The sequence below is a fragment of the Drosophila bipectinata genome, chromosome XL (assembly GCF_030179905.1).
Source record: "Drosophila bipectinata strain 14024-0381.07 chromosome XL, DbipHiC1v2, whole genome shotgun sequence".
Lineage (NCBI taxonomy): Eukaryota > Metazoa > Arthropoda > Insecta > Diptera > Drosophilidae > Drosophila > Drosophila bipectinata.
Genome location: NC_091734.1, coordinates 5,273,892 through 5,301,380, shown reverse-complemented (window position 1 = coordinate 5,301,380; position 27,489 = coordinate 5,273,892). Strand labels below are relative to the sequence as shown.

Here is a 27,489-nt window from a genome sequence, read left to right as displayed (position 1 = left end):
AACCAGCTTATTACCGAGTCCGCACACGTTTCTGGGAAATGTGCATTTTTCGCTAAATGTTTTGTAAATGTTTCCGCTCTCAACTTTATAATTAGTTGACAACGAAAACGAAATACGGCAAAACGAAAAGGGCGGGTTGTGGGGGGTAAAAAAAACACACGGAAAGCTGAAAAACGGAAAGCGAGAGCAGCGAAAGCCCCGGCGGAAATGATGCAAGTTGAGCGGATTGCCAGGAGCAGGCAGCAGGAAAATAACTAGGAGTGGCACTGGAAACAAGGCCAGAGGTATGGCGGACAAAAGGACAACAAAATATAAACAAATATAATTTTTTCAAAATATTAAAATTATAATAATTATAATAAAGAAAATAATTATAAAAGGAAAATTACTCATAAGGGGGGGACTCCAACTAATAGTTTTCTCAACTGCCTGTAGTCTCTTCCGAGAGAAGAGCTTAAAGAGCACAGAACTTGCGATCCTAGGTAAAGGTGTGAGTAGGAAAGAGACTTAAAGTCTAAGCTTACGGTCATGCGATAAGAGAGCGCTTCCCAAGATAGCCCTACTGCAGAGAAAAGGTCTCTCTTTAAAAGAGAGTATAATCATTAGTCTGAAAAGAAATACTATTTTATTTAACAATTTTTATTTTTTAAAAGTAAATCTTTATAAAACTTTCTCTATAAGACCATCTAATATTCTTTGATTTAACAAACCTTTGAATGAGCTGCCACAAAATAAATGAAATTCGCAATCAACAGGTGGTCGGGAACCGCAAAGTCCAATTTTCATCGAGTCGTAGTGGTAAGCCGGCAAATCGCAGTGCCAGATAGAGATACAGATACAAGCACAGATACAGATTCACCGAAATACAGATACAATTTGATTGGAAGCCTTGAAGCTGCGTGGGACACGCCTCTACCTCCCACCGGCACGGCCTCTTCTCTGGAGAATTTCCACGAAGCTGTTTAATTAGATTTTCCCAGAGAGATGTGAGCCGCGTGATTGAGTCACAGCTGAAATTTTCCCGAGAGAAAGTCGTGGTGAAAGTAGTGGTGGCAATGCGGCAAGCAAAGTGGGGGTGGCAGAGTCCTGGGTCTGCATCTTCGGCTTGAATTGAAGTTTTAATTAAAAGGCAACTACACTGGGATTGGGCAATCAAATGCATTTGCAGCACCTGTTTCCAGTTTCCAGTTTACAAGCCCAAAGCCGCAACTTATTAAAAACTGTCTGGCATTATGCTAATTAGCCATGGCAAGGGGCGGCCCAGGAGAAGGTGCAGGAGGCGTGGCAGAAGGAAAGCCAAAATGTCGCGGCAAATCAATCAGAATCCATGACCCTTGAAATGAAAAAAAAAGAAAAGTTCCCCAGGGGGACTTGAGTAATTCGACTTGATGATACCCTGTAATCTAAGAATCTAGCCTATTGAAAATCTAATTTCTTAGGGTCTATCTTCTCATGACAAAAGTATCCACGAATACCATATACCCTTGATACCGGTTATAACACCAAAAATATCAACAAATTAACAAAAAAAGTGGTTACTAAAAAAGCACAACAGAAAAGAGACAAAATATGGTAACAAGAAAGAGATAGTAACACCTTCATAGAAAGAGATAGCAGCTGATTAGCGTAATAGGACGCTGTGTCTAATTTTAATGCAAATTTCAAGCTGACGCCCAGAAGTATGCTGCAGAAAATTTTATCAAATTTCAGGACCCGGCCGCGGCCCACCGGACACGATTGTGTGTCCTTCGGGCTTTGGTTAAATTTGAATATTTAATAGAATCCTCATGACCAGGGATTTTTTTTACCAAAAACTTTAAAGGTACTTCCATAAATTAATCTACAAATTAGAATTAAGTTTCTATCATAAATATAATTAAGAAATAAATAAAAATTAAGCTGACCTTCGAATGGGGGCAACAGTTCCTAACCGGAATGGAAAACCAAGTCGAAGCATCTGAGGTGGCCATTTCCGTTCATGTTCCATTTCCGTTTCCTCTTCACGGTCACGCCTTAAAGTGCCCATCGAGATTCAGATGCAGCCTCTCCTTCAGTTTTTCCTTTGCTGCTTTCCACGCTTTTCCTTTCTCTTTTTTGCCGTTTTTTTTTTCTTTGCGGCAACGGAAAGAATTTATTTTGCTCTCGACACTTTAACTTTTTCCTTTTGGCCTTTTATGTGAGCCTTATTTTCCCAACCATGCCTGAGGCATGTAAAAAAAAAAAGTCCAGAAAAACTTGAAAGTTTGGAGAAATATTTCTGGAGGGGGGTCTGTTAGTGTTATGGCACTTATTAGTGGACAGCTTCTAATTTGTTTTTAAATATGTAACCTCGGGCGGGCTCTTTTAAGCATCTCTTTCCCCTTCATAAATATTATCTAAAGCACATTTCGGCAAACATTTTTGAAAAAAAATAATTCCTTTTGCCTCCTTGTAGTGGAATCCGACAGGTTCAAGTGGAATGATAACCGAAAAAAAGGATGCACGATGGTAGGACACCATGGCAGAGGATATCTCTAAACAGGAACAACAAGGAGCCGCGACATTATTAGCTCTATTCCTGCCTGGTTGCAAAGAAATGCTGCCACTGAAATAGACAAGCAAACGAGCTGCTCCTTCCAGCGATATTGCAACAACAACAAGTGGCAGTGGCAGTGGCACTGGCACTAGCAGTGCCAGTGGAAGCAGTTGCAACATTGACAACGCCGTGTTTATATGCAACATTGACAACTTGGCGTGACGCGAGTGACGCGAAACGAAGTTCGATGTTGCTGTTGTTGATGTTGCTACTGGTGTTGTTGTTGCAGTTGTTGCAGCCATAAGCATAAGCATAAGCATCACCATTACTGCTGCCTCTTCTGCTTGCAACCAAGTCATAAAAGTTGTCTGACTCCGGCTTAGCCCAAGGTGGAGGCGTCTCCTATACCATCCTCCTCTGGAATTTGCCATGTGTGCTCTGCTACAACAACAACAACAAAGTGTACAAAAAAGTAAAATAAAAAAAAAAATAGAAGGGAGTCCTGCAAAATGAAATGCAAAATGCAGAGACACCAACAGGTACACTGTAACAAAAAATATGGTTGGAAATATTAAATACTAAATAATTTTTACTTACATAAATCAAGGAAATATACCTCTTTAATTCTTAAAAATAAACTAATACTGGTTTATATTGTCTATTTTAATATTAAAAAAATCTTTACTTTTTAACTATTTTTTTTAAAGTGCACTTCAGTGGCAGCAGCTTTGGCTGACTCTAGTTTTTGCCAATGCCACTGCCTTATACTTTTTTTTCTCGCCACCTCTGTGTGAACTTTTTGTAGGTGTATTAGTAGACTTCTTTGCCAGGATATAGGTATATGTTTGTGTGTGTGTGTGTGTGTGTGTTGGTGAGACTATATTACATTTTATGTCAAACGCGTACGCTTTCAATATTGACAAAGAGCGTCCCTGTTGCCGCGACTTTCTGGATGCGAATGCGAAAGCGTCACCTGTACCATCGTCCTACACACCCACACATACACATCCTTATCCGCATCCTTGTTGCCTTACACTCCCCAACACCCATCAGCCAACAGCCAGCCAGCTTGTCAGACTAATGTTAACTTATTTTCGTATTTTTTTTTTTTTTCGTCAGTCAGGCATTCCTGACTGTTGCCGCAAGTTATTCCTGACATGCTTCCCAACCGAAATTCGCCAAAGTTATTTTCAAATAAAGAGAAACCGTAATTTCCCAACATTTATTTTACATATTATTTGTTTCTAGTTTTTTGGCCGAAATGTGATCTGTGAGCTAGAATGGCTCACCCAACGGCTTGATGGTCAGCTGATGGACCTGGACGTGGGGGGGCGTACCAAGAGCGTACAGAATCCCATCGGCAATGTCGTCCGGGCTGAGCATGGGCAGAACGCCGTATCCCCCGGGCAGGATCTCTGTATCGGTTACCCCAGGAGTGATGCTCTGGGAGGAAGAAAATATTATTATTTCTAATTATTTTTAAATATTTAATCTATTTTTTTTTCTAAAGAAAACATGGCCTAATATTTATTCCAACATGGCGTATACTTTATATTAATATAACTCATACGCCCTGTTGGCTGTCCTCATATAAAGTCTAAGTCTAAGCAGGTTTTTAAGCTTCCTTCCAAATATTTTCTTGCAAGAATTTAAGGCAAAATGATGGGGAATCAATGAAGGAATTTTTTAAGATATTCCCCTTAAAAATCGGATAAGAATCGGCAAAGATATAGCTCTAGTTCCTTATACAAAAATCCTGAACTTTGGGAGGACTCTACCCACAAAAATAACTCACCGTAACCTTAATTTTGGTCTTAAAGCCCCTCATCTCCTGGCGCAGGACCTCCAGCAGAGCTTTAATTCCGTGCTTGGTCAGAGGATACATGTTGAGGACCTGCAGCTCGTCACCCGGCGGATTGATGATCGTCTCGCCCGTGAGGCTATTCAAAAGGACCACATGACCTGCCACCTCCCTCTGCTGCATAGAGCGAAAGGCGCGTCTGGTGCAGTGGACCGTTCCCATCAGATTCACATTGAGGGTCTGCTGCAGATGCTCCACGTCCAGCGTCAGCAGTTGGCCCGGAAAAAGGCAGCCAGCATTATTGACCAAAATATCGCATCCTCCAAACTGCTCCTCGATCCAATCAAAGGCGGCGGTTATCGAATCGAGGTCCCCGACATCGCAATGAATGGTGTGGAATCGGGCCTGCTGCTCCAACGGCAGCTGCTCCTTAATGGCCTCCATGCGATCCACTCTCCGGGCCAGACCCACCACCACCACCCCGGATTCGACCAGTTTCCGGGCAACGGCGGCTCCGATTCCAGAACTCGCTCCCGTAACGACAGCCACACGATCCTGCCAGCGATCCATTCTAGAAGATTATTCCTTTAGATTCTCTGATTCTTTGCAAAATGAAAAGCACAACTGAGTCGAGCTAGAACTTGGCCAAGACTTTATATATGGCCAAGAGCTAAAAGCCAACAGTCTGTCATGCAAATTAATTATTTAAACAAAAAATGAAAAAACAAACAAACACTGACCCGCCCAAGCGCGCAGTTCACACGTGACTTGAATAATTGAATGAATTTTGATGGATTTTGTAGCGCCGTTACCATCTATAGAGGTAATTGAGACGTTTCTTAACGGATCGCACAAATAATATATAATCGCTTCCGCATAATAAATCACATTTTTTATTAGTGCAAAAAAAATAGAGTTTATAAATAAATTTAATAAAGAATTGGCTATGATCTTGATAGCTTTTTAAATAATAGATTTCTTTATATTAAAGTTATTTTTGTATCTTTTATTATACAATTTCTTTCAGTGCCTTTAGCCCTTTTCCAGTTGCAGAAATTATTCAGTTCATAAGTGTACTTGGCCTCAAGAACCGGTGTGTCGTAATGCTTTATAAATTCAAGAAAAAACAAAAAAAAACACAACTTGAAAGTGCCAAGTGCGTGGGGTGTCCTTTATTGTCCTTCCAGCCTTTTGTCCTTTGCTTAGAAGGGCTCACCCATTGGCTTGATGGTCAGTTCGTGCACCTGAACATGCGGGGGCGTGGCCAGGGCATACATAATCGCATTTGCCACATCCTCGGCCTGCAACATGGGCAGTGTTTTGTAGGCCTGCGGCACCAATTCCGTGTCCACCAGCCCAGGACTGATGCTCTAAATAGGGTAGAGTATAGTTTATGATATTTAGAAATTATTAGTGAAGATTTTTTATATGGGTAAGAATTTTGGAAGAAAATCATAAAAACTAGAGGTCGTTAAAATAACTATTAAGCTTTGATAGTTGATTACTTTAAAGGCTTTAGTTTATGGTGGAAAATATTAAAAAGAAATTATTCCCTGTCCTTTTTTGTAAGGTAATAGAATAGCTATAAAAACTAGAATCAAAGATTGAATGTCTAATCTATCGAATACTTAGGGTATAAGCACATACTCACCGTAACCTTGACCTGCGTCTTAAAATCCCGCAACTCCTGCCGGAAGAGCTCCGTTAGGGCGGTGAGGGCGTGCTTGGTGGCAGGATACATGTTGAGCTCCTGCTGGCTCCCGGGAAGTGGATTGAAGAGATAATGACCCACAATGCTATTGATGAGCACCACATGCCCTGTAACCTGCCGCTCCCTCAACGATTCAAAGGCCCGCTGGGTGCACTGCACCACACCCATCACGTTCGTCTGCAGGACTTGCTGGACGATGTCCAGGGGCATGGTGAGCAGTTGTCCACCAGATAGCTTTCCGGCATTATTCACCAGGATATCCACACCGCCCAGCTGATCTTTGATCGAATCGAACACGGAATTGACGGCCACCACGTCTGTGACATCACACTGACGGAGGTGGAGACGTTGGCGTTGCTCCTCCTCGGGCAGATCCTGGCGCAGTTGCTCCAAACGATCGAGACGACGGGCAAGGGCCACCACCACCACGCCGGCGGCTACCAGCTTGCGGGAGAGCTCTGCTCCGATGCCGGAACTGGCTCCAGTGACGACGGCCACGCGATTCGTCCAACGTTCCATGGCAAAATGAAATCCCCAAGAGCTCTGGAAATGATCGAAAGGTAGCAGGTCTTAAACACTAGATGGGTTTAGTACAGGGAGAGAAAATGCTAGGGGGAAAGGGCTTAAATATTATTTTTAAGAAAGTTTCAGGGTCTTTTAAAAGCATACAAAAGAAGAGATATTTAAAAATTTTTAATATAAATCCCTAAAGTATCATTTATTTTGTCTCAGTGTTACTTTTCCCATCTGCACTCTATTTAATTACACAATCCCATAAACCACATATTGTGGGGATTTAATTACCAATAAGTAGTATTACTTGAAGACCACAAAGGTGATATTTGATATTTAAAACTCAGATGGTTGAGAGGTTTTCGTGGATAGTATATAACTATCTGTACTATGTACTATAAATCCAGATAAATATTTACTCTCTCTTATATAAGCCTATAATTTATTTGGCTTACTGGCAGGCAGGCAGGCCTGTGAAATATTTGAGCCATATTTGAGGCATTTGGCCTTTGGGCGGCATCAATCAATGTTTTTGGCCAAATGTGGAAACAAAACAAAAGGACTTGCAATCATAAATAAATTTTGCTACCTGATTGAATCTATGAATTGCCAAATTATATATAACTTGGGGTGGTCCTAGTTCATAATCTATATTCTATAAGAAAAAAGAAATATAATAAAAGGTCCCAAACAGGCTTCAAATTCTATTCCCCACTTGATCTTGAGTGTTACCCCTTTAACCTTTGATTTCTTAATTGAACCAAGTGCCACCTTAATAAAGATTTAACCCACATACCCTGACATATATATAAACATGTTGTATTTGGGTGCTTCGGGGCAATTTTTGTCGTAAGTTGTTTGCTTTTTCTTTCCCCTTGAATGGCTAAATCGAAGTTGTATGAAGAGAAGCCCGTAATGAAATATTGACGGGTCGTATTCGCAACTTTGTCGCAGCTGCAAGCTCAACCCAGCAAACAACAACAGCAACAACAACAACAATAATAAAAACAAAAACAAAAAATATAAAAAAAAGAAAGAAGTAGGAGAAAAAAAACTTAAGAAAAACAACAAGCCCAACAGCTGCACAAAAGTTTTTCCTTTGAAATATAAATAAAAATCAATTTGGACGCATTTTACAGCGACGAAACTCAAATATCGAAGATGGTTGAGGAATCAGGGGGCCAGGAGGGGTGACAGAGGGGGTTTTTGGTGGGTAGGAGGAGGTAAGGTGGGTCCTATAAGGGGGTGGTGCCATCCACCCACCTTGGCAAGCAAATGTCGGCAATAGTTAACAAATGCCGTTTAAAGGACAACCTGGAGAGAGAAGCTATGTACACAGCAAAAAAAAATTTGGTTTTTATATTAACTTTGAATAATTTTAATAAGTTTTAATATTAATATTTAGTATTTAAAAAATAATTTCAGCTTTAGTAATTTTTTTTAAGTTCTAAGATACTTAAAATTCAAGGATAAGTTTAAAAAACTAATTGTTTGGGCCACCTTTGTTTAACCTTTCTCTTCTATAATTTCTTTGCTAAAATAAAAATATTTTTTAGGTCATTGGTTAAGAAATATTTTCTAATTTTTCATAATTTTTTTCATAATTTTAAATCATATATTCAAAACCTATAAAGTGATTTACAAAAACCCTTCCTTAGTATCTATTTTTTTGGTGCAACGATTTTCGTCAAGGGATTTGAAGCTTCGAAGGGGTGCCAGCTCTCTCAGTTCCCATGCCTTAGTCCTGAATCCTGGCTGTAGGTGACTGGATGGTAGCTGCCTACCATCTAGTGCCTAGGTCCTGGGCACACGTGCTATTTGCTCACGTGTTTATGGAAATTGAGCAACGTATTTCGAGTGGAGCGTCAGCTCAAAGCGCCGTTTGTTTGCCGAGACGAGTCGAAAGAAAAATGCGCATGAAAATTCCACTGATTACGTATTTGCCAAGGAGTAGGCAAGGACTAGGCACCATCACCATCACCACCACCAGGAGGAGCACAAGCAGGAGCAGGAGCTTGGAAAAAGGACCGAAAAAGACCCAAAGACAGGAGCAAACAAGGCAAAGTGGGTGCCGCAAACTTTTCGGCAAACAAGGATCTATTAGTCGCATTAGACTCGCCAGGATGCGCTGTGCCCTTGCCACTCCGCCCCCCCTGGATTTCCGTTTTGCACCCCCCCTGGAAGTCCCTATCGTGGGCCCCTATCCCTTCGAGTCCTTAGAGTCCCTGGTATCCTGCAAATGCATTTGCGCCAGTGGTCAGATGTCAATGCATATGCACATGCAAATTGGAAAAAGGATAAAGGAAAACTGCTAAAAGGGAGAAAACTGTTAAAGGATACAGGGCAAATCAGAAAGTGAGGAAAAGCATAGAGAAAATCAAAGGACATAAAAATAAGAGAGAGTTTCGTAGAGACTAGACCAGAATGTTTAAAAAGTTTAAGATTTTTGTTTAAAAAGGAAAAGGGCAATGGTTTTTAGTTGGTTATGGAAAATATTTAAAAAAAAAATTAAGCAAAGTTAAAATATATGTTAAGGTTAAAATAGACTAGTTTTTATATATTTCTAGTATACATTTTTTTAAGAAATTAATTAAAAGAAGGTAACAAAAGCAGTAGAGCTTCATAAACCTACGATAACCTCGAACTCCTCGATTTTTAAATGCTTTTAAATAAAAATGGAATGAAAAACCTCTAAATTTTAGTCTAAACTGAAAAGAAAATCACAAATCTTTTAAAGTATCCTTAGAATGCAATTTTTAGCTTACAAAATCTCAAAGGACTCTTTATTTTCTCTACAAATTGTATTTAAAACTCTGCTATTTGGCTTAAATTATATACTCCTTGTTGTTGCATAAAAAAAAACAGCTGCTACTGCTGGTGATGTTGTTCTGTATCCTTGATCCTTGAAAGTCCTGCAGCACTTGGAGGTCCTGGCATTCTTGTGGAAGTTGTGGCAGTGGCTGCCGCCGTGCCTTTGGCCATAATTCAAATTTGCAGTTTTCTATGCTAATTCGTAGTGATATCGTCGAACAGGAAGGACCTTCAAGGACCTGTGCCTGTGCATGGGTGTGTGTGGTGTATGGTGGAAATTTATGCAGCCCTGGTTGGATGTCTGGAGCGGCTAGATGGCTGTTTGAATGGGCACATATGTGTGGATATGAACGTATACGTGTATATACGGGACAAAAAGGAAAAGGGTTATTCAAAATTCAAATTTGGAAAACTGAAATACGAAACGAAATACAGGATGCACAGGATACTGGGCCACACTGGATACTGGGATACTGAGGGTTAGAGGCATTCACAGAAGGCGACAAGTGAAATGTGGAGGAACAACGCGACATTTTGGCCATTTGCATTTGGCCTTAGCTTTTTAGCCAGAAGCCCTTCGGCCCCAGCTGTTTTCATTATGCCAATTTGTCTTGGACTGAGGGCTGAGGACTAAGGACTGAGGACTACGGACCTGGGATCAGGTCCTTTTCGCTCCTTTTCGTCCTTGCATAATTATGTAAGCAGCTGGCAACTGGCAGCCGGCAGCAGTCGTCGACATCCTTACGGATTCAGGCCATTCGGGATGTTTGGATGGTTTATGCGTTGGCGTCCCATTTGGATTTTATGGCCAAATAGCAGGTGTTTCGGCCAACACTTTGCCAGCCAACTCGACCAGAAACCCGGAACATCTGAGCCACTTTGCCATTTTGTGTGTGTTATGGCCGTCTATAAACTGGCCAGAAAACAAAATAACATAACCACAACTCCCCAAAGGAACTTGCAACAATGTCACTGCAACACACAAAGTGGCAGAATTCTTAAAAAAAAAAAACTATCAAAAATGATTGATTTGATTTTAATGTTTATTGAAATTTTATTTTTCATTCAGTAATTAGTTGTAGGCATTGGCTTTCGGCCAACGGATATCCTGGTATCCTTTTCAGTTTAGTTTCAGTTTCGCTTTATGATGGCTGCTTCCGTTCGCCTTTCGCTGGCTAGGATCCAAGGATAATGCCACACAAAAATTTCTCTTAATTTATTGCAAAAAAAAAAAATATGGTAAGCTAGCTTTTAATTTAAGCTTCTTAATTCTTGAAAAAGGGAAACTGTCTGTCAATTGTTGCCAATATTATTCAATAACATGGCCAGAGGGTGTTGGCCATGGCCAAAAAAAAGTAAGAGGGAGTAAGAAACCAGATGTCAGAATCTCATATTCGTAAACAAGTTGATTTCAATTCGGCAGCTTGTGTCATTTATTTAGCTCATTTATTGATTCATATTTGTGGCAGCCGCACTGTGTGGCAGGAGACACGTGTTTGCCGCCAGTATCTGCCACATACTCGTTGCTAGCAAGGATATAACAAAGGACCCAAGACGTGCAGGACCAATGCTCAAGTGGCCAGAGAACAGCAGGCAAAGAAAGGATATTGGTTATAGTTTTTAAACATTTTTAGGTTTTCAAAGATCTTACTTTAAAATATAATTTTTATGATTAAATAAGCTCTAATTTTAGGCTCTTTTTTGTATTAATTTTTTAAGAAATCTCCAATTTCTTTCAGTGCTTGGAAGAAACTGCCAGATGGCGGACACAATTTGGCGGCCAGATCTTGCAGGCATCAATTTGCTGACAGGATATTTTCATCACGTGTCCGAGCGGATTGAGGATTGGCGGCATTGGAGGCATCAGGAAGCAAACTCATTAGGCCAAAAACAGGTGCCACACACAAAAAAAGAGAGTCCTGCCCGAAAAAAAGGCCAACAAAAATAAATATATGAGAAGAGGAAAAATTAGAAAAGGACTACAGAGGTCTGTAAGGTTGGATAGGAAGGATAACAAGGAGGAGGAAGAGGATGAGGGCCAGGAAAGTTAAGGCGTTGCACGATTTGAATGGCTGAGGAAAAGAATCAGATTTATTTGACTGCCTGAGCTCTGTGGCTTACACTCCGGCCACTCAAAAGCCAGTCACGTCAGCTGCTGCTCCTTGCTCTACTATATACTTCCTCCCCCAGGACATTCAGATACAAAATACCCCCCCACCAAAAAAAAAAAACCCAACCAAAGAGCTAAGTGGCAAAACACAAAACACAGCGCAAAAGTTGAACATAATATTTTATGAGGACTTCATGGCCAAATCTCCGCTCTGCACATGTGTGCCCTGTGTGTCCTGATTGCAGCAGTCCTGGCTCACAGCTCTCGGCTCCCGGTTCCAGGATTCAAGATTCAGGACTCTAGATGCGGAATACTGGTTTCTATATCTCAGACCCTGGCTAATGATAAATGGCCTGAAATGGCGCGGGTAGCAGGGGTTAAAGCGGGGGGTATGTGTATCAAATTATGGCCAAGTTGTAATAAAATGTTGCAAAAAGACATCCTGCAACTGCAACTGTAGCGGCAATGGCAACGGCAACGGCAGTGGCAACTCTTCGTGATAAATGAAGCCAAGGGCAAGCCCACATTGGGTCACCGAGTTGTGCCAAAAACCTTCTGGCCCCATGCCACATGTGGCAAGTGGCAACTTGTCTTGCAAGTTTTTAGCAAAAAAAAAAAGTATTGACTTTAAATTTTAAACTGTAGTTAGATAAGACTTGATGTTTTAGATTTATTTAAAAGGATAAGCCTTTATTTTTTATTTAAAATTATTGTCTTTAAGGAATTTATCAAAAAAAAATTATAAAAATATGAATTTTTACTCAGAATTAAATATTTCATAAGAAATTGTTTGATTTTCACTTGAATTTAAATAGATTTAAGGGGAAAAGTATATATAAGGTTCTTTATAAAGACAAAACATTATAGAAGAAGATATATAAAGTTGTGTTTTTAAAGAAACAACTTTTAAAACGTTTTTTAAAATGTATTCTATGAAATAGGGAGGAAAAGTTATTCTAATTTAAATAGGAAAAATTTTAAAAATACAATCCTAAGTAGATAAGAACTTGCTTAAAATAAAAAGAAGCCTTAGAAGACCAAGAACTAAAGACCTTTAAAGAGAACCAAGTGCCAGGTATCGCTCTACGAACCAAGAAGCCTTTTCTATTTTCTAAAGCCTCTATGTAATTGAAAAAGTTGCCCAAAAATAAAGCCAAAAATATAGAAAAAATATCAAACTTTTTTATATTAAACCCCATAACTCAACAATAAAAAACACCTTCAATTAATATTTGTCATTTCAATATTTATTTTCTCATTTGACTAGGTAATGTTTCCATCGTAATGCGTTTTTTTGTTTTTTTTTTTGGTTTGGTTTGTTCGGTTCATAATAATTCATTATATTGTATTTAGTTGATCGGATAATACCATTTTAGCTTGCGCCGCATATTTTGTATAATAGCGACAGCCCCTTCCGCAGGCTATATACAACCTCGATCCGAAACCAGATCGATCCAGAAGGTATATACCTGTCGGCAGGGGCCTTGTCGACTTGTGTGTGTATAATTATTATATATTTATATATATATATATAACATGTGAGAGTGTTTTTGTTCTGTTGCTGGGGGTTTTATCTGTTTCCGGTTTTTTTTCTTGTTTTTTGTTTATTGTACATAGAATACATAATATGTTGTAGACGATATATAATAGTTATGTAGAATTAAACATAGGTAAATAATGTAACATACAATATAATATATATATATATAATATATGATGAAGGGCTTCTTAGGGATACAATATAGTACATAATTTACTATTATCATTAAATCGTGATTCCATCTAGAGTTCGTATATATCTGAATGATCGGAATGGATTTTGAATGGGCCTTTTTTTGAATACTTGAATTTATGTATATATTTTTGTATATTTTATAGGAAATCGAACAGAGGCAAGCTTGAGGGGGGGAGGGGGAGATCATAGAATATATTCATTTAACACTCAATTAACAAATCTATTTATGCAATTCTTGTCTAGTAAACTCAATCAATCAATCAATTAATCAATCAATCAATCAATACATCTGGCATATAGTTATGAAATATTTTTTCTTTAGTTTTTATTTTTATTTTTTAGTTTTTAGCTTTTAGTTTTTTGTTTCTTTAGTTTCTTGCTTCAACAAAGTATGATTCTTCTATATGGATTTGGTTTTTAGTTTATGTTTTTTTTTTGTCTTAATTTTTGTTTTCGTTTACCATAGATTGAATATAATTTAATTTGATTCACAACAATAACATTTGAATATGCATTTCCGTTTCCGTTTTTCGATTTCGTTTCCGGTTTCATGAACGTTTGTTTTTCCTTTTTTTTTCTGGTAGTTTTTTTTTCTTTTTCTAAAGTTATCATTAAATCAATGGTATACGTAAAGCTTACAGTGTATCTGATGGATAGCATAGTTTTTTCTGAAATTCCAGTTTGTTTTTTTCTTCAAGTGTATTAGTAAGTATTTATTTATTTTTTTATTTTTTTCTTGCAGTGTATGTGCGTTGCCCTCCAGTTGAGCTTCTTGAAGGGGGAAAGGATTTAAGATATTACTTGATTTTGTTTTTTTGGGAGAGGGGGAGGGGGAAACGGCAGCACTCGATGAAATTGCTTTTTATTGCTTACATCAGACTACATCAGATTACATCATAATACATCAGAGTATATATATGTTTGTGTTTATGTATATGTATGGGTTTTCACTTTACGTACGATTCTGAGTTCTGAAATCTGAGTCTGATTGTGGGTCTGATATTGATTAACATTAACGTGATTTTATGGCTACAAGTAACGCAGTTTCGTGGTTTCTCTTTTTCTTCTTTCTTCTCTCAAAGCACTTCCGGTGGCGTGTCATGATCCTTGCTGCCCACGGCATCCTTTTATGTATCTTCTTTTTTGGCTTTTTACACTGTCCTCCCGCTGTTTCTGTTTCTGGTGCTCTTCCTCCGCCATCTAGTCCAGCTCCGTCTTCTTTTTGATCCTTCGAGACAGATTCTTCGAGCTGGATCCTTGCTCCTGCTGCCCTTAACTTTATTGTCAACTAATCTTTACCTAACTCTCTCTCTCATTTTTGCAAAAAAACGATGAACACGCTGCACAAGCTATTCGAAGTAGGAGTTCTTTCTTTCTCTAGTGGGGAAGAGGGGCTAAAGGCTAGAGGGGATAAATCGCATCAGACGCACATGAAAATATATATATATGTTTATATTATTTAGGGACCCAGACATATCTATATAGTTTTGTATTTTTTTTTCATTTTGTATATATATATATATAACAAGAACGATTGGGTAAACCATGCAGGGAGGAATATCTACAGAAAGCCCAGTTCCTGGTACAGGATTAGCCAGCCTAGTTGGTGTCCGTGTCCGAATCGCTGGGTGGGACGGGAGATGCCGTCGGCTTGGCGGCCGAGGTGGTCGTCTCCTCCCGGATGGGCCGGGTTGCCGCCAGATACGCGTTCGTGGACTCGCCGTGCGTGGTCTCGATGCCAACCCTGGAAGAGGGGAAAGGATATTTTGGAAATAAAACTATAGAGATACCCGGTACTTTATAGAATCACTACTCACTTGTACTCGTGTCGTGCCAAATAGCGGACATACTTCTCGGGCGGCTCATCGGCGTCCGAATCCTGGACACTCACGGAGCGCACGGTGGTATGCGAGACCTGCGTGGCGGGCATCGTAAATTCCACGAATGCGTACGGCGCCAGTTCGCTGGGTATCTGATCGTAGGAGGTGAGGGCCATCCGGCAGACCAGCTGGTGAGTGGTATAGGCTCCTACGCGAAGGACAAACCCAAGTTATCCTAAAGGATGCACGGAAATGACTAATGATACTCACCCTGACCCTCCTTGGGCAGTCGAGGACACCGCCAGACAATGGCGCGATGATGATGCTCGTACTTGGCCTGTCCCGATGTCACTTCAATCAAGGACTCCTGCAGGGTGTCCACTGCACCCAGTATCCTTTCAATGCCCTTGATCTTGCCCGTTCGCCGATGGGCAGACTTCACCGAACCATATCTGGATAATAATTTCAAAATAATTACAAAAGAACTTTTGAGGATTAAGGACATGACCCACCTGAAGTGTTTCTCCACACGGAACAGATAGATCCAGCACTCGGGTATTGGGAAGCGCACCGACACATCCTCGCAGGGTATCTGGCCCAGCTTGCGGGAGGTGAAGCCCGGCACCAGGATATCGGCACGGAGCTCCACCTTGTTCCCGGTAACGCACCAGGTGGCCTTCAGCTGGAGCGGAAGTTCGCGATTCTTGGGCGGACGCACGCGGAAGCGCAGCAATTCAATGTAGTTGGCATCAGGCGGTTGGAATCTGGAGAGGATTGGACAGGATTGAGGGACTCTATCGAGGAAAAGTAAAGAACAAAGTACTCACTTGATGGTACGCGTTCGCTCGTATTCCTGCTGATTGACGACGCTGTGGAACTCGACAGCCTCCAGGCGGATCCACTCCTCGGTGGCCACCGGAATGATGTCGTGGCGGCCCACCACCTCCTTGCCCTGGCGCCACATATCGTTGACGCCCAGCTCGATGGTCGGCATGCCGGTGAGGAAGGCCAGGAAGAAGAGACGCACTCGAGCGATCTGCTTGAGGATCTTGCCCTCACTGTCCTGCTCCACGGTGATCTCATCCACGGCCGTCACCTGGACCTCCTCCATCTTGTAGGTGAGCGCCCGTTCCCTCAGAGCTGGCAGCTTGAAGAGCGCCTCTTCGATACAGACGGAGAACTGTTTCATGTCCTCGTAGTTCATGGAGCCGATCTTGAAGAGCTGTGACGACTGCGGAGCATGCTCCACGGGCAGGCCGAGTTTCTTGAGATCGCTGCCGAACTCCTTGACGCCCTCGTAGTCGCCGGCGATGGCGTATTGTGCGAACTTGGTCAGCTTGTTGGTGATCCTCTCGGCCTTGGTCACCTGGCCGGGCCGGACGCCGGGTCGCTCCTTGTAGAATATGTACTGCAGCTTCATCGTGAAGATCTTGCCGAACTGGTCGTACTGCTGGGCACCGATCTCCGACACCGAGTAGGACGGCTGGAGGGGCAGCTCCTGGAAGGGCTGCTTGTCGCCGGCCTGGTTGAGCAACTGCACCACCGGCACATCGTTCTGCACCACCAGGCGGACGAAGATCTTCTTCCAGAACCGCTGGCCGGTGATCTTCTTCTTGTTCGGCTGTCGCAGCTGCATCTCCCACCCGGGGCCGACGTAGTGCAGCCTGGGGAACTCCTCCAGCGGCTGCGAAACATCCTCGTCGTAAAGCGGGGTTTGTGGTGTGTCCTGGGAGTCGGTTCGCTTCATGGGAGTCTCGCCTGCTGGCGGTGGTGCTGGCGCCGGGAATCCACTAACATCCTCGAACGGATTCACGGTGGCCGGCGGGGATGTGGTGGCCTGATTGGAGATCCTGGCGGGGGGTGGTGGCGGTGCCAGTTGCGGGGCCACGCCGCCAATGCCCTCTCCCTTGGGCCGGATGACCACGCTGAACTCCTTGTCCACGGACTCCACGGAATCGGCGCGAGCAGGAGCCTGCATCGAATAGAAGTCGTCGTCCTCGTTGCCAAAGCCATCGTCCGCCGAGTTGGCATCCCCGAAGGCATTGGCCGAGATCGTGGCCGAGCCGAAGGCACTGTCGCCCCAGGCTGCAAAGAAGGGAGCTTTAGGATTACAATTCTTCAAGGACATACTCCTTGACTTACCATCACCGCCCGTGGGCGTTATAGCCCCGGATCCTCCGAATCCATCCAGTATGCTGATGTTGTCCTTCTTCACGGAATCGAACTTGGCCGAAAAGGCATCGAACTCGTCCGGTTCGGCGGCGAAAATGTTGGTCACATAGCTGGGCGCCACTGTGGGCTCCACCACCGGTTCCGGTTCTGCTTCCGCCTCCGGCTCCACATCGTCCACCGCAAAGATGTTGCCCACCACCACCGGCACAGGTGCAAAGCTGGGCTCGTCCTCCTCCTCGGGACTGGCGAAGGGATTGGCGGAAAGCTGGCCACTCGCCACGGGCGGGAAATCGAGTCCGGTATCCATTTGCTCCGGTTCTGGCTCTGGCTCCAGTTGAGGTTCCGGTTCCGGTTCGATTACTGGCTCGACCTCCGCAACTGATTCGATTTCCGGCGCTGCCTCCGTCGGCGGAGTCTCCGGCTTCGTTTCACTTGGTTCCGGATCCGGTTGACGCACCACCTCCGGCTCCTCGTCCTCGTCATCGGACCTGGGCAGATCCTCCACCGTGGTGATCTCGATGTCCGGCGTGGGCGCTCTCTGCCGGTTGCTGGCATCCGGCGGAGCCGTCATGTGATTCGATTGGCGATCCTTCACGGTGGCCGCCTGGGGCTGGGAGGTGATGTCGTGGGTGCTCTCGTCCGGTCGGGTGAGCAGGGAGCTGAAGATGGGCTCCTCTCTGGCCTGTTCCGGCTCGGCCTCCGCATCCGTTTCGGACTCCAGCTTCTCTGGCGGCGTCACCGGCAGGTCATCGTTCAGCAGATCCGGTTTCGGGGCCACCGCCGGCTGGGGCTGCGGCTGCTCGAACAGACTGAGGATGTCCTCTTTGGTCTTGGGCGGTGGCGGCTTTGCTGGCTTGCTGGAGGTGCTGAACATGTCCAGCAGGTCATCGGCATCCGCCGCAGCGGGGGCTGGAGCGGGAGGATTGGCGGGCACTGCCCCCGGTGGCGGAGGACGCTGGGGTGGCATGTGGCCGGCCGGAGGAGTGGGACGTGGCGGAGCTGGGCGTGGCGGTGGCGGGCGGGGCGGTTGCTTGGCCGGCGAGGCGGGCATGGGTGTGGCACCCTGCAAGCTGGGCACCGCCGTCGGCACCGCAAACGGATTATCCAAGGGATTGGGTGGCGGAGCTGCCGCACCTGCAACTCCACTGATCAAGTCCACCTCCTGGATGTGGGCACTGGAGCCGCTGTCCACCGAAACGTCCAGCAGATCCGCCAGCCCCGAGTCGGGTGTGGGACTGGGCGAGTGCAGGTCCCGCATGGAGACGGGACTGGGCGATCGGGTGGCCGGTATCCTGCCCAGCAGCTCTGAGCTGGTCTCCTCCAGTTGGCTGGACACGGTGCTAATCAAATCCTGGGTACTTTGTGGCGGTGCCTGGGGGCGTGGCGGCGGCGGGTGGGGATGTGGATGTGGCTGCTGTGGCTGGGACTTCTTGCCTTCGCCGTCCTCCTCCTCGGCGCCGGACTTCAAGCTGAGAGCATCGTCCTCCGCCTCAATGGTGGTTCCGAAGAAACTCATCGCCGGATCCAGATCATTGATGGGAGCAGCATCTGGTTCCACTTCCGCTTCCGGTTCGAGATCATCGCCGCCAAAGGCAAAGGGATTCGAGGCTCCAGCTCCTGGAAACGATTTAAGATTTATTTTTAAGACTTTAAATATTTAATAAAAATATTAATGACTCACCTGCTCCGAAAGGATTATCTGACGCCTCCTCCGGCTCTGATTGAATCAGGAAGGGATTGGCGGCCATGTCGCCGCCATCCAAATCGTCGTCCATTAAGAAAGGATTCGCCATGATTTTAGTTTTTTTTTTTTAACTGTCTGGTTTCTTGTTTTTAAGATTTAGTTTTTAAGTTTTTTGGAATAAACTTTAACGCTCGATGAGTTCACTTTCGAGGAGTTTGATTTCCGTTTCCCCTGGTCCTAGATTCTCCGCAATGGAGGTGTCAAACGGATCGATTTCCGGAGCGGGCAGTGCCGGCTTGCCGTCGTGGGTCGATGGCGTCAGTACCTTGTCGCCCAATCCCAGCTCCTGGGCGTCGCTCAGCACGTCAAGGACGTCGGTGACCGTGGTCTTCGTCTCCGGCAGCAGTTCGTTCTCCAGCAGCTTCAGTTCCGTCTCTCCGGGCCGGAGATTGGCGGCAATCGATGTATCGAACGGATCGATATCCTCCTCGGAATCGCCGGCACCTCCGCCGGCTGAGTTGGTTAGCTTCTTGCGCTCCTGGGCTGGGGTCAGGACCTTAATATCAATGTTCTCCTCGACGGCCAGAAGTACCTCCGCCGGCACTGGAGTGGGCGGGGCTCGGGGATCGAAATCCGGATCGGAGAGACTGTGCCGCAGTGTAGAGGACTCCTTGATGAGATCGTTTTCAATGTGCTTCAGTTCGATGTCGCTGAGCTTGGCCTCCGGCACGTACGATGTGTCGAAAGGATCGACGTCCTCGGGATCCTTCTCTTCGATCGACTTACTCACAGGGGCGTAGTACGGAGTTAGTGGCTTCTTATTGGCACCGACCTCATTACCCGCACCCAGTAGATCCGGAGCAGGGACCAGGAATCCCACACTCTTGGCCTGGATGTTCAGGCTAAGCGATGACTTCCGGCGAGCGGCGTCGAATTCCGGTTCCGGCTGGATTTGGTCAACCTTCACCTTGGCTGGCTCAACAACGGGCGGAGGATCGTCCTGGTCGGCCCGGGGATCGAAATCCGGATCGCTGAGCGAGTGCTTCAGGCCACCGCCGGACTCGTTCAACAGTTCCCGCTCCAGGAATCGCAGTTCCGTGGCCTTGGGCTGCACCAAAGCCGATACCGCCGATGTATCAAATGGATCAAAGTCCTCCGGCTCCTGGTCGACGCTCAAAGTGGGCGCCAAGGGGGCTGGCACTACCTGGCTGAGATCAGTGGCGCTGCCGGCCAGAAGATCTCTTGCAGGCGCCGCTAGCGATGCTCCGGCGCCGAAGGATGCGTCCTCGTCGGCCCGGGGATCAAAGTCGTCGTCCTCCTCGAGTACGGTGGTCTTCTTGATCACCTGCTCGGCGTAGTTGGTGTTGAAGGGATCGTCGTCGGGATTCTCCTCCTCGTCGTCCGAGACGTAGATGGCACCTGGTACAATATGAGGTCCTGTGGCAGGACGAACTGGTGGTGGCGGACGCTTGGGTTTTCCTAAAAGAGAGAGTTAACGATTTCCAGGATACAGACATACTTTTCCCTTTAACTCACCTGTTTCCGGTTCCGGTTCTGGCTCGAATTCCGCCCAACTGGCTTCGGCAAAGGCTTCTGTGGGCAACTCCGCCGGCGGCAGGATCACCTGACTAACGATGGTAACCTCCTCCTTTTTGGTCAGAGATTCGGCAGCTAATTCAGCAAACTCGTCGTCCTCCTCGTCCTTGAGGGCATCGAATTCTGAGAGATCGGGTATGGGTCCTAGTCCCAGCTCCTCCTCCTCACCCTGCTCACCCGCTTCGTCCTGCTCCTTGGGCTTGAGGAGATGCAAGTGCAGGGAGACACTGAGATCGATGGGCGCCGCCGATTCCGGCAATTCCTCGTCAAGATCGTCGAGGAGATTGTGCTGTGGCTCGGCAACTAGTAGATCCGCCTCGGGATCGGCTACCTCGACGCTCTCGCTGAGCAGAAGATTCTGGATACCCTTGCGGAGTTTTCGCTTCGGATTGGCTAAGGCGACGGCGTGGTCACGGTCGACACGACCGGATAGAACCTCTACGGCCGCACCAAGGCTGACTAGCTTCTTGTTGCCCTTGGACCGGTCGGCGCCGACAATTACCTTCTCGGCGTAGGCGGTATCGAAGGGATCCGGCCCGTCGTCCGGCTGGAGGATGGGCGAGTCCGGTACTACGGCTAGCTGGAGTTCACCACTGGTTATCGCCTCGATGTAATCGGTGGCGAAGATGTCATCGACCTCGTCGTCGTCACCGGCGTCGTCCTCGGACTCGGATAGCTGGACAACCGCTTCGGCTAGCTTGTCGCGCTGCGCCTCGATCTGGGCCAGACGCTGTCGTTCCTGCTCGAGACGCTCAGCCTCGCGGCGCGCTGCCTCCTCCTCCTCCTGTTTCTTCTTCTCGGCGGCGGAGGGTAGACGCTGATAGAAGGACTCCTTCTTAATCCGATCTAACTCGTCCTGGGTCTTATGAAGGATGCTATCGACACCGGACGTAAGGGCCTTAAACTTGGCCCATTCCTCGTCGTTGGCACCGGAATTATCCGCTTGATCGCCGGTGGCTTGTTCAGGTCCTCCTGCTCCTGTTCCTGTTGCGGAACCGGAACCGGAACCGGATGTCGATGCTACAGGCTGATGCTGATGCTGGTGCTGATGTCGATGCTGTGCTGCTGTACCGGATGTGGAACAATCAACGTCTGATGCCGCACCGTCGGATTCGCCGGCGTCCGATTTGATGGCCGCCGCCTCCTGTTTGGCCTTGAGATCGCGCTTGTACTGCTCGAGCTCCTCCTCGGTGAAGAGCTCCTGATCCTTTTTCGACTTCTTCTTTTTCTTTTTTAGACCCTTTGGTAGCTTAAGCATTATCTAATTGCGGAGACATCGAGATCGGTCTGCAAATATGTAGGTTTTTTTTACGTAAATCTTACTCACTGGGAGTCGCACTTTTCTGCCATCTACGTAGGATTTTTATTTGGTTTTTTTTTTTTGGTATTTTTTTCTATCTGGATATCGGGGATTATATATGGTATATCTATAGGTTGGATGGTACTTGTTATTTTTGGTGGAGCGGAGGTAGGATTATGTAAGAAACGAAAACGAAATCAAAACCGGCTCTATATATATTATAAAAATCACATACAAATATCTCTATAAGAAATCAAGGGTTATTTTTTAAGGCTATTTTTTAAGATGGTTCTTAATTGATTCTTAAACTATAAACTCACTTTTCCTCTTGCTTATTATTTATTTTATTAAATTATCTATTTATGTGGCGAATTTATAAAATTTATATTTCAGTTTTTTTGGGTTTTTTTTAGCGAAAATCCTAATGAAAAATTGCATGAGAGTGAAGAAAAAAGAAAGTACACACATACATATATCATGACGCTGTCTCGCTTCCACTCAATTGTGTACCTATACATAAACTTTTACCAAAAGCTTTTTCCACTCGCTCTCACTCTGTCGCGCTTACGGCTCTGGCCTAAAGCTCTGTGTCTGTTGGGGGGAAAAGGGCGGAAAAGTGTGCGCCTGCCCCAAGAAGTAGGCAACGATATATTTATTCTTTTCAAGATAACTTTTATTTACATTTTCATGAAATTTATGCATTTTTTATCTCTGATCTTGTTTATTAAAAGGGTGGACTTTATTTTAAAAAAATATGTGAATATTATGGCTTATATGGAATATATATAACTGTTCTTTTTTTAAATAAATAGGCTATTGAAAGCTCTTCTAAGCCTTAATAACCTAGAGCCCACCCTCTCTCAAATATATATAAACTTGGCTAAAAGCCAAAGTAAAAGTTATTTGATCTTGATATTGAACACGTTCTTTAAGTTTTTTTTTTTTCCATTCTTGAAGGACGAAATAGGTACATTCTACTCTTGATAGATAATACGCCTCCCTCCCCCACCACCCCTTTTTGACAAAATAAGGGCCAGTAGTACCTTTGATTCTTCCTCTTCTTCTTAGCTTCTTTTCCTTTTAAGCGTTTCTTTTGTTGTTTTTGTTGTTGTTGCTTTTTGAGAGGACGGTGTGGGGTGGGGGGGCGAAAAATCGATGATTCAGAGACACACTTTTTGGCCAAAGAGCAAGCGAGATAGAGTTAGATTCGCAAGAAGAAGAAAGCACCCACGCACACTCACTCACTCACACACACAGAGACACTCATACACTCATACACATGCACTTAAGCCAAGTTAATATGTATGTATGGATACAGAGGCCACGAGTTTTCCGATTATTTTCATACATATACATATATATATATATATTTTTTAATAATTTTCAATTAGAATCTTTATTATTTCACTTGCACTTGAACACTAAAAAATAACTGTAAATGTCCTAGGGTTTTTCGCGATTTCCTTATTTTACCGTTAGTCATGGAAATTATGCAACTTACGTCTCACTCTTGCGCACTTTTATCTCGAAAGAGAACCTCAACTCGACATGGCCAGCAAATAAAAAAAAGGTAACCGTTTCACTCGGTTTTTCGTTTAGTTGCCACTTTTCTTTTAGTGGGGAGGAGGGGATAAAACGTAGAAAAAAAATTGTAATTAATATATAACTGTAAGTTTAATAATTCTAATTGTTATTTTCGGGTTTTTCTTTCTTTTTTTTTTGGGAAGATTTTTGGCGTTCGCTTCGTAATTCTCGTATTATATGTCGGTTTACCTCTGATTTGAACTATCGGGAAATCTAGCACAGAATGAATAAAATGTCACGAAATTCCATAGGAAGTGCTTTTTGCTAGCAGCGACGCCGACCGCGACCGAGCGGTTATCCTTCAAAAGCTTAATGCATAAAGCTCGAGCGAAAGCACGTTTCCTCATAGCCTCTCGCCCAGCTGACGCACGCCTATCGCCATCCTGTTCTTCCTGCGGGATATTTATAGCTCCAAAAAGCTTTGGCTCCCCCGCCAGCTAAATAACGGAAGTTCTGGGTGGGTGGTTGGGAGGGGGGGGGGGTGGTACTGTAGCGAAAGTGAGAGAGTGCACGAGATGGGCGAGAGAGAGGGAGAGCGAGGCCGAATCGATGCCCGCTGGCACAAAAACAATGCTCGCTGTCATCTACGTCACGGCGGCATTTGACACTTGACATTTGGAATGCTTTTTGGCAGCGCAAGCTCCATCTGCGCATGTCCAGGGACTCGCATTCAGCCCTGGATGCCGTTACTCGTCACTCGCTGGCACTGCGAATTCAAAAGCACAAGGTTCCAAAGTGACAGTTTAATGCCGATTGACACGAGCAACAAATCGTCAAGGCTATTCCGCTAGAAAAAGGATACAAAAAGAATAAGATACAGACCATATAGGCCATATAGGATAAACACATAAGGATTTTATCAAGGACTTAGAATAACTAACGTCAGATTGAAAAAAAATACTTTTTTTCTTGATGTAATGTTAATACATACAAAAACATCCCACAAAAGTTTGGAAAAAAATCTTTAAAATATTTATTCTCCAGATTTTAATGCAGATTAGTGCAGAATCGATCTACAAATCGTTTAAGGTAATCCTTTTTAGAATCGGATAAGAGATGGTAAAGATATAGGCTCCGGCAGGGGCACTAAGTGGAAATCCGGGATTTTGCAGGGGTCTCCCCACAAAAATGGGAAAAAAATCGACAAAATATTTCGTCTCCAGATGTTGATGCAATTTGATGCAGAATCGATCCAAAAATAGTTTAAGGTATTCCCCTTGAGAATCAGATAAGAATTGGCAAATATATGGCCATTGGCAGGGGCCGTAGGTGGAAATCCGGGATTTTGCAGGGGTTACTCGCAGGGATTTTGCAGGGGTTACTCGTAATATTTCCCCACAAAAATGGGAAAAAAATCCAAAAAATATTTCGTCTCCAGATTTTGATGCAATTTGATGCAGAATTGATCCACAAATCGTTTAAGGTATTCCTTTTAAGAATCGGATAAGAATTGGCAGAGATATAGCCTCTGGCAGGGGCTCTAAATGGAAATCCGGGATTTTGCAGGGGTCTCCCCACAAAAATGGGAAAAAAATCGAAATAATTTTTCGTCTCCAGATTTTGATGCAATTTGATGCAGAATTGGTCCACAAATCGTTTCAGGTATTCCTCTTGAGAATCGGGTAAGAATTGGCAGAGATATGGCCTCTGGCATGGGCCCTAGGTGGAAATCCCCGATTTTGCAAGGGTCTCCCCATAAAAATGGGAAAAAAATCCAAAAAATATTTCGTCTCCAGATTTTGATGCAGATTAGTGCAGAATCACTCCACAAATCGTTTAAGGTATTCCTCTTGAGAATCGGATAAGAATTGGCAGAGATATAGCCTCTGCCAGGGCCCTATGTGGAAATCCGGGATTTTGCAGGGGTCTCCCCACATTTTTGCAGGGGGGATTTTGCAGGGGTCTCCCCACAAAAAATGGAGAAAAATCCAAAAAATATTTCGTCTCCAGATTTTGATGCAGATTAGTGCAGAATCACTCCACAAATCGTTTAAGGTTATCCTCTTGAGAATCGGATAAGAATTGGTAAAGATATGGCCTCTGGCAGGGGGCCTAGGTGGAAATCCGGGATTTTGCCGAGGGCTCCCCACAAAAATGGGAAAAAAATCTAAAACATATTTCGTCTCCAGATTTTGATGCAATTTGATGCAGAATCGATCCACAAATCGTTTAAGGTATTCCTCTTAAGAATCGGATAAGAATTGGTAAAGATATAGCCTCCGACAGGGGCCGTAGGTGGAAATCCGGGATTTTGCAGGGGTCTCCACAAAAATGGGAAAAAATCGAAATAATTTTTCGTCTCCAGATTTTGATGCAATTTGATGCAGAATTGGTCCACAAATCGTTTCAGGTATTCCTCTTGAGAATCGGATAAGAATTGGCAGAGATATAGCCTCTGGCAGGGGCCCTAGATGGAAATCCGGGATTTTGCAGGGGTCTCCCCACAAAAATGGGAAAAAATCGAAATAATTTTTCGTCTCCAGATTTTGATGCAGTTTGATGCAGAATTGGTCCACAAATCGTTTCAGGTATTCCTCTTGAGAATCGGATAAGAATTGGCAGAGATATGGCCTCTGGCATGGGCCCTAGGTGGAAATCCGCGATTTTGCAGGGGTCTCCCCATAAAAATGGGAAAAAAATCCATAAAATATTTCGTCTCCAGATTTTGATGCAATTTGATGCAGAATTGATCTACAAATCGTTTAAGGTATTCCTTTTAAGAATCGGATAAGAATTGGCAGAGATATAGCCTCTGGCAGGGGCCCTAGATGGAAATCCGGGATTTTGCAGGGGTCTCCCCACAAAAATGGGAAAAAATCGAAATAATTTTTCGTCTCCAGATTTTGATGCAGTTTGATGCAGAATTGATCCACAAATCGTTTAAGGTATTCCTTTTAAGAATCGGATAAGAATTGGCAGAGATATAGCCTCTGGCATGGGCCCTAGGTGGAAATCCGCGATTTTGCAGGGGTCTCCCCATAAAAATGGGAAAAAAATCCAAAAAATATTTCGTCTCCAGATTTTGATGCAATTTGATGCAGAATTGATCTACAAATCGTTTAAGGTATTCCTTTTAAGAATCGGATAAGAATTGGCAGAGATATAGCCTCTGTAAGGGGCCCTAGGTGGAAATCCGCGATTTTGCAGGGTCTCCCCACAAAAATGGGAAAAAATCGAAATAATTTTTCGTCTCCAGATTTTGATGCAATTTGATGCAGAATTGATCCACAAATCGTTTAAGGTATTCCTTTTAAGAATCGGATAAGAATTGGCAGAGATATAGCCTCTGGCAGGGGCCCTAGATGGAAATCCGGGATTTTGCAGGGGTCTCCCCACAAAAAATGGAAAAAAATCCAAAAAATATTTCGTCTCCAGATTTTGATGCAGATTAGTTCAGAATCACTCCACAAATCGTTTAAGGTATTCCTCTTGAGAATCGGATAAGAATTGGCAGATTTATGGCCTCTGTAAGGGGCCCTAGGTGGAAATCCGGGATTTTGCAGGGGTCTCCCCACAAAAATGGGGAAAAAATTTAACAAATATTTCGTCTTCAGATTTTTATGGAAATCAATAGGAATTTAATCCACAAATTGTTTAAGTTATTCCCCTTGAGAATCGGATAAGAAAAATCTAAATGTTAAGGGAAGCCCCAATAATTTCTGGTATTACTCCCATGAGTTCCGTTTCGAAACTTTTTTTTTGTTTTGTACAATTCTCTAAAAACAAAAATACATAAAAATTTTAAATCTATTAAAATTATTTATCAACGCATATCAACGCATATGTTTGGGTTAAAGGTAATCGGTTTTAGAACATGCTGTTCATCACGTATTTTGATGGGTGCCATCTAAGCGAAAACGCATCTAAACGCTCTATTTTTGGAATTTGTATAGTTCAATGCTTAAACACTAAGCATTTCATTGTTTTCTTAAATTTTATTGCAGATTGGTGGGGAATCGGTGTAAAAGTCGTTTAAGGTATTCCTTAAACCCTTAGGTTAAGCCCTTAACCCAGAGATATAGCCCTTAGGTAGCGGCCTCTTGAGGAAAACCTGGATTTTGAGGCTCAGATTTTCAGGCAGATCGTTTGGAAATATAACTAAAAAGTATTTAAGGTAGCCCCGACAAGAATAATTCA

At 44.0% G+C, this 27,489-nt stretch overlaps 4 protein-coding genes across 8 annotated transcripts; all 4 read right to left on the bottom strand.

The window, feature by feature from the left end:
* Positions 1-3,765: 3,765 nt before the first annotated feature.
* Positions 3,766-4,962, bottom strand: LOC108120028 (farnesol dehydrogenase). Its single transcript, XM_017233511.3, has 2 exons — positions 4,311-4,962; positions 3,766-3,958 (listed from the first exon to the last, which is right to left on the bottom strand). The coding sequence occupies exons 1-2, from the start codon at positions 4,884-4,886 to the stop codon at positions 3,791-3,793; spliced, it is 744 nt and encodes a 247-aa protein (XP_017089000.2). The 5' UTR covers positions 4,887-4,962; the 3' UTR covers positions 3,766-3,790.
* Positions 4,963-5,193: 231 nt separating this feature from the next.
* LOC108127835 (farnesol dehydrogenase) lies at positions 5,194-6,546 on the bottom strand. Its single transcript, XM_017245122.3, has 2 exons — positions 5,968-6,546; positions 5,194-5,686 (listed from the first exon to the last, which is right to left on the bottom strand). The coding sequence occupies exons 1-2, from the start codon at positions 6,544-6,546 to the stop codon at positions 5,519-5,521; spliced, it is 747 nt and encodes a 248-aa protein (XP_017100611.1). The 3' UTR covers positions 5,194-5,518.
* Positions 6,547-14,681: 8,135 nt separating this feature from the next.
* stnB (stoned B) lies at positions 14,682-18,999 on the bottom strand. The gene is made up of 7 exons (XM_070277538.1): positions 18,870-18,999; positions 17,159-18,805; positions 15,844-17,101; positions 15,529-15,780; positions 15,287-15,468; positions 15,014-15,224; positions 14,682-14,940 (listed from the first exon to the last, which is right to left on the bottom strand). Exons 1-7 carry the CDS (start codon positions 18,979-18,981, stop codon positions 14,796-14,798), a joined length of 3,807 nt encoding a protein of 1,268 aa, XP_070133639.1. The 5' UTR covers positions 18,982-18,999; the 3' UTR covers positions 14,682-14,795.
* A 10-nt stretch (positions 19,000-19,009) lies between these two features.
* Positions 19,010-23,641, bottom strand: stnA (stoned A). 5 transcript variants are annotated; one of them, XM_043210201.2, is made up of 4 exons: positions 23,542-23,629; positions 23,270-23,378; positions 20,409-21,895; positions 19,010-20,351 (listed from the first exon to the last, which is right to left on the bottom strand). In XM_043210201.2, exons 3-4 carry the CDS (start codon positions 21,724-21,726, stop codon positions 19,057-19,059), a joined length of 2,613 nt encoding a protein of 870 aa, XP_043066136.1. In that variant the 5' UTR covers positions 21,727-21,895; positions 23,270-23,378; positions 23,542-23,629; the 3' UTR covers positions 19,010-19,056. The 5 variants fall into 5 exon arrangements, with proteins under 5 accessions (XP_043066136.1, XP_017100614.2, XP_043066137.1 ...); XM_017245125.3 differs by having other exon boundaries at positions 20,409-21,755; XM_043210202.2 differs by lacking the exon at positions 23,270-23,378 and having other exon boundaries at positions 23,542-23,641.
* Between the last annotated feature and the right edge of the window lie 3,848 nt (positions 23,642-27,489).